The sequence below is a fragment of the Electrona antarctica genome (assembly GCF_951216825.1).
Source record: "Electrona antarctica genome assembly, chromosome: 4".
Lineage (NCBI taxonomy): Eukaryota > Metazoa > Chordata > Actinopteri > Myctophiformes > Myctophidae > Electrona > Electrona antarctica.
In genome coordinates, this window is record NC_136809.1 from 37433359 (window position 1) to 37440080 (window position 6722).

The 6722-nt window shown below is 40.2% G+C and overlaps 1 protein-coding gene across 1 annotated transcript in view; it reads left to right on the plus strand.

Annotated features, from left to right (window-relative positions):
* The first annotated feature begins 875 nt into the window (after positions 1–875).
* Positions 876–6722, plus strand: part of rhot1b (ras homolog family member T1) — a 17415-nt gene continuing 11568 nt past the window's right edge. Inside the window, exons 1-10 of the mRNA XM_079499133.1 lie at positions 876–1027; positions 1844–1902; positions 2321–2402; positions 2635–2678; positions 2773–2826; positions 2995–3047; positions 3540–3648; positions 4915–5016; positions 6054–6152; positions 6677–6722. The exon at positions 6677–6722 is cut by the window's right edge and continues 63 nt beyond it. Coding sequence (XP_079355259.1) covers positions 991–1027; positions 1844–1902; positions 2321–2402; positions 2635–2678; positions 2773–2826; positions 2995–3047; positions 3540–3648; positions 4915–5016; positions 6054–6152; positions 6677–6722 — 685 coding nt within the window. The 5' untranslated portion in view covers positions 876–990. The remainder of the gene's footprint in view (positions 1028–1843; positions 1903–2320; positions 2403–2634; positions 2679–2772; positions 2827–2994; positions 3048–3539; positions 3649–4914; positions 5017–6053; positions 6153–6676) is intronic.

Sequence of the window (6722 nt, forward strand, 5' to 3'; positions counted from 1 at the left end):
AAATGCGAATAATAGGCCAATCGAATCAGGCCGTGCAGCCTGCCTCGCAGCCTCAGTCTCCGTGGTTTCAAAGATTATATTATGGCTCTATGCATATGGTTTCAATTCGCTCGTCAAGTCTTAAGGAAGCATCAATCTTCCGTTTGGCGGACTTCACAATAATCTATTTTAATAAAAAATCACTAGAAATACCAGAAATGTAATTAATTAAGGAAAATAAGATCAAAATAAACGTTGACATGGCCGTGTTCTTTGGAACAGTGTCAGACTGTGCTGCCAGTTCTTGTTTAACATTGGATTATTGGAACCTGTTGAATATGAACATTTACAGTAGGCCTACATATGATTTGCATGCACAGCACATACATTGTATTTTGTTCAGGATGATCAGATAATTGGGTAGGTAGCTGTTACCTAGGCCTACACCTCACTCTACAAAAGAGAAAAATAGCTTTAGATTTGAAACTGCCTACATATTTTTGGGGGATTCTTGGTCCAATTTAAAATGTATATTCCCAAATTTCCCAACAGAACACTCATATTCCAGAATGTAATTTGGCTTGTATGATGGTGTTTATAAAATATCAATAGCCACCTTTCCCTTGATACTAAAAAACACTTTTTTATTGTTTGTTTTATTTAGAAAAAGCAACGAACCGTACAAATTACACATCTATTCACCTTTTCATGTCTTTTTTGTAAACCTGAAATCTTAAAATGTAAACAGATTGTTACCATGATGTTGTACAGTCCAGAGCCTTAGATATGGCTCTGGTACAATCATTCTCTTAATTTGAAGTCCACCAACCGGACGTCACATGTTTATGTAGGTGGCGTTTGACGAGCGCGCTGGGGTTTACTTTGACGGAACAGGAACAGTCTGACGTGGAAAGCTCACGCCGTCTCGCTTTCTGCCATTCATCCAGATGAGCATATACATGTTTATTATAATAAACACACTCAGCGCTCTGTTTCTCAACGCTGGTGAAGATGCGCAAAGACGTGAGGATATTATTAGTGGGAGAGCGTAAGTATAGGCTAATGTAATTTGCTTGTGTTGTTGATGTGTGACTGTCAGGTCACCCTCTGATTTCTCTTTTGCATCTCTGACAGCTGGGCGCGTGATGCTGACGTCCACCACGAATAATGTGTCTGTGCACATCGCCTCTCATTCATCTAGGTTAAATAAATCTAATATTCAAACATATAACCCAGAGTGGCTCTGATATAACCCACACCCACAGTCTCTGTTCCTATAGAGCACTGCAGTCTGCCACCACCGAGATAGTCAAGAATATAGCATCTCGCTTTTAGAGATATAAGAGGCTGAGCAGCAGCAGAAGTGCCACATTCACACCAAAACATTATAGACTTTTCTTATGCTCACCAAGAATAATGCTGACACTAGTGCTCCTGATCAAATTGCACTGGGTCCTTTTAGTGTGAAGGTGTAGGTCTGGAGACCTGATCATGTTTATGGCCTGATTATCCTGATTGTCTGATTAGTTCACAAATTGATGGAATTTGTGCAGTGTGCACCTTTGATGAACATATACTATCAATCAATATAACTAGCTAATGTACATGGCACTGCTCTCTCTCTCTCTCTCTCTCTCTCTCTCTCTCTCTCTCTCTCTCTCTCTCTCTCTCTCTCTCTCTCTCTCTCTCTCTCTCTCTCTCTCTCACACACACACACACACACACACACACCCAAAGGAATGTTTAAAATAAATAAAGATTTTACAAGTTAGGCTATATATTGTGTAGAAATGCATTTACAACACACACATTTCAACAAATTGTTAATGGATGAGGAACCTTTTTCCCCCAAATGATTCCACAGCCAAGGTGGGGAAGACCTCTCTCATCATGTCCCTGGTCAGCGAGGAGTTCCCGAAAGTGGTATGATTGAATTATTCAAGCAATTACATCCACTGCTATGGTATGGACTATGGAGTTAAGATTAACGGAAAGACCACAAAGGTTAATCTATACTTTGAGAGCATGCACATGCTTTGATAAGAAGTTTTTGGGGGTACCCATTCACTGGACAGACTTTATTATAGTCTGTTAACCGTGTTAGTGAGTGAGCTGAAATGTAATACTGATATGAACTGTGATGAGCACAATGGTTTAGAAATGGCGTTAGTTGAGCCACTTTCCACATCAGAAGGTGGCCTGTTAAGGCATTATATGCCGGAGCTGTTTTTTGTCCCAGTCCAACTCTGTCATAATACGGAGAATAAATTAAATTAGGCTTTGATAATTAGTTTAAAGCCAGCTGTATTGCATTGTGTGTGACTGTGTGTATCTGTCACAGGTTCCTTATCGTGCTGAGGAGATCACAATTCCAGCAGATGTCACACCAGAAAGAGTTCCTACACACATAGTTGACTATTCGGGTACTGTCATGGCTAAGACTATTTTTCATTTATTTTATTTTGACGTAGTGGTGTTTGAAAAGTTGTATCTTATTCAATATTCTCCATCGTATTGTAATTGTACTTTTGTACATTATACATTGGAATGGAGAAAAATACCATGTCCATCATGTCAGTGAGTAAAACATATATCAAAAGAAATGACTTGAGAAAGGAGTGGACTTTTAATAAGTCATATTTTATACAACCACAGAGGCAGAGCAAACAGATGAGCAGCTGTTTCAGGAGATTTCCAAAGTGAGTTAGTTCATTGCTCTGACACCCATACAGATTAGACCATTCCAGGTAGAATCCTAATGCACATGATCGCCGTCTGTTTCTCTCATTGTAGGCAAATGTGATTTGCATTGTCTATTCTGTCAACAATAAGACTTCTATGGAGAAGGTCAGTTACCAGCTTTGGTATACAGTTAATTTTTCTGTATTTTGTTGTCACCATGCTAACTTGATAAGCAATATGTGTTTGCCCAATAGCCTCTAAAACACTTGATATGTCCATGACCATATACCACTGTGGTAAAATAGTGATAATCATCTCCTCTCTAACATCCAGGTTACTAGCCACTGGATCCCCCTCATAACTGAGAACAGGGACAAGGATAGTAGGTGAGTACCCTATATTATATTATATGTTTTTTTCCAATGGAAATTTCCTAAAAACATGGTCGTATTATAATCGGGGACTAGACTATTTGACATTCAATGTTCTTTTCCCAAAAATGAGTCTTGAAAAATGGTGGTCGTCTTATAATCAGAGTCATCTTATATTCGCACAATACGGTAGTCTGTCGACAGTAATTGTGATTGAGGAACATACAAAGGAGAGGGTTCACGTCAATACCAGTATAAGGGGGCGTCAAAAGTAAAATTTTACAAGCTGGTCTATTATTATGTTGCCCTCATGGTGTTTATCCTCTCTGTCGGTTACTTTTCAGGAATCAAATTAAAAAAAGAATAGCAAAAGTAGCCCAAAATGTGTCGCTTCGCGCCACATTTGGGCTTGTGGATCTGCTACTTTTGATAGTTTTGTCTAGCGCTATTTTTTCAAATTGGGTGTTGATTTACAAAAAGAGATAAAAGTTTATGTTGTGTGTGCAGGGTTCCTCTGATCCTGGTGGGGAATAAGTCTGATCTGGTGGAACACAGTAGCATGGAGACCATACTACCTATCATGAACCAGCACAGTGAGATAGAGACCTGTGTCGAGGTAGGACCAGGACCTCCACATGCACTGTAATAGAAGACTTACAAAGAATACTGATTTATGGGTCAGAGATATACTGTGAAAACGTTTGGGTCCATGTGTTTTCTTTTTTCTATGTATGATTATTACTTTTTAATGTTAAGGCCAGTCCACACTAATGCAACTCCTTGCAACAAAACAGTTTAAGAGACCGTTGCTGCGGTCGGGACTGACCAGACTGGTCACTGGTGCCATTTGGGAATAATGGTTGCAAGGATTTGCAGTAGCAAGGAGTTACACTGGTGTGACTGTGGACTGGCCTTAGCACTACTCTGTCTATTTCACCTGAAGCTGGCCCAAGACAAGAATTATGTTCCGTCTCTCGCTTCTCTTGATATTTCATTATAGAAACATGATAGCTGACTTTGTATCTTCAAGGAAAGACATTTACATTTTTTACTCTTATACTGTACATTGTTAATGGTTCTCATGCCAATTCTTATTCAGAACATCTTGATTTTATTTTATTTTATTTTGTTTGTTTGTGTGCACACAAACATTGGCAGAAGCTGGGCTTGCACACTTGCACACTGATTGGATCCACTTAAAATTAATGTATGTGTGTTTTGGGCTCACATGCCCTATATCAGATGCTGCTATTGTACCCTACTGGCTCACCTGTCTGTGAGGAGTCGCCCCGGGAAGGCGTAGCACCCTCTGTCCTGCACCTCTCTCGTTTAACACCTCCCACTGACAGGCATCGCTCCCATGATGCATTGAAAGATCGTAGATTGGCTATTTTTAGTTGCTACAGTTTGGCCAGCTATTTTAGACATGGTCACTCACTAAACTGCTGCTAACACACACACACACACACACACACACACACACACACACACACACACTGACTGACTGACTGACTGACTGACTGACTGACTGACTGACTGACTGCACTACTGGCTTGGCAGACCTAAGCCTTCCTTGGTGTACACAACTGCTGTCTAACACATTGTTTGGTTAGACTGGTTAATAGACTGGGCAAGTGGGCATGATCCTGTTTGTTTATACCCTGGCCTATTCTGGCTTGACATGAGCACGCGCACACATGCACGCACGCACAGTCGAGCACACACACAGACAGAAATGCAAGGCAGACATGGCCCTACTTTTGAGAGTGATAGCTTTCGATACTAACAGTCCCCTATGTAGAGTGGTTATAAAGGTATAAAGATTATTGTCTTTCAGGAAGCATTTGTTTATCTATTTAATAATTCTTCTTAATGTTTGCAGTGTTCGGCAAAGAACTTGAAGAATATATCAGAGATGTTCTACTATGCCCAAAAGGCAGTACTTCACCCCACCGGCCCCCTCTACTGCCCAGTGAAAAAGGATGTAAGCTGAAGAAGGAATCTAAGGATTACATCATAATGTAATATTTTGCCTCATGACCTTGTGTAACAGCCCAAAATCTACCCCCGGCTGCCCGGGGTTAAAGTGTTTCATACAGAATATTGCTTAATAAGTGGTTACTAAACAATCTCCCTCTGACATGGATCGCTGGCCTGGACACAACAGTGCAAACTACTCGACTCAATCAACTTGTAACAAACCAAACACAACGTTTATGGAATTTTGTTGTTTATATCACACTCACACACGTACACACATTCACTAACTATACTGTTTATACAATAAAATCAACCAGTCTGTACGTCGCTTATAGCACAGTTATGATAGCTTGGCTTTGTTGTCGATAGTAGAATAATAACTATTATACACCAATGTTCAAACATAACAGAAATGACTGTATTCTTAATAATAAAAGCTAATATTGATAGCTGATACAAGACCTCGATCGATGAGGCAAGAGATGTGATGCTCTCCACCTACCTCTAGGGTGCATCACCGCTTTACACACAGGTCAAATGCTGTCAGCTTAAATATAAAAAATGTTTCTCACAGGTAAACACCACAATGGGGTAGCCTATATTCTGGGCTAGTTCAGTTTATTCACCCGGGGTATCAAACAGGCTAGCCAACTTTAACCGTGGTAATAGTTTGGCCGGGGGTACATTTTGGGTTGAAGATGGACGGATGGTTATTGGCTAGAGTATATTGTTTTTAGTATAGTGGTTCTCAGCTGGTTTTGCATCTTTACCAAACTACACAACATCTTAACTGATATGTTTTGGCTCCATATTTATTACAAAACTGTTCTCCATGCCTGGAAAATGTTTGGAATGACTTTCTACTTGTTAGCATATGATTGCTATAGGTCTGTAAATTAGGTAAAATACTTTGGAAAAGTTGTAAAAATTCATTGTTAAAACTGTGTGGCAACTGGGAGCCCCGTTTTAGTCGAAATCTACTGAGTTGAAAACCAGTATATTTTACTGACTTTATGAGTCCTGTTACTGTTTGATTTCCAGATGAAGTTACTTTGTATGAAAGCCCTGACACGAATCTTCAGAGTGTCCGACCTCGACAACGATGGAATTCTCAATGATATTGAGCTAAACTTCTTCCAGGCAAGTAAACCACTTATACCCTATCATATTATATCAACCCTATACAGTATACGTTGGGTCTGTACTTGGTAACCACCGCATAGGAGGGGTTAGCGCCCCTCAAAAATAGCCAGTCTACAAGCTCATAATGCGTCCCAAACACGTGAGCTTGTAGATCTGCTATTTTCCAAAGAGTTACAATTTAATGACTCTAAGACCCTTTTAATACCAAAATAGACAATTTGTCACATATTACGTGAGAAAGAGGCAAACATTGTGAAAATAACCGCAAGCTTGTAGAGCTGCTTTTGTCACTATATTTTATCGATTTATATCGGTGGAACCGAGTCAAGTGCTTATCTGTGTGTGTGTGTGTGTGTGTGTGTGTGTGTGTGTGTGTGTGTGTGTGTGTGTGTGTGTGTGTGTGTGTGTGTGTGTGTGTGTGTGTGTGTGTGTGTGTGTGTGTGTGTGTGTGTGTGTGTGTGTGTGTGTGTGTGTGTGTGTGTGTGTGTGTGTGTGTGTGTGTGTGTGTGTGTGTGTCACAGAGGATATGCTTCAACTTACCACTAGCACCTCAGGCTCTAGAGGATG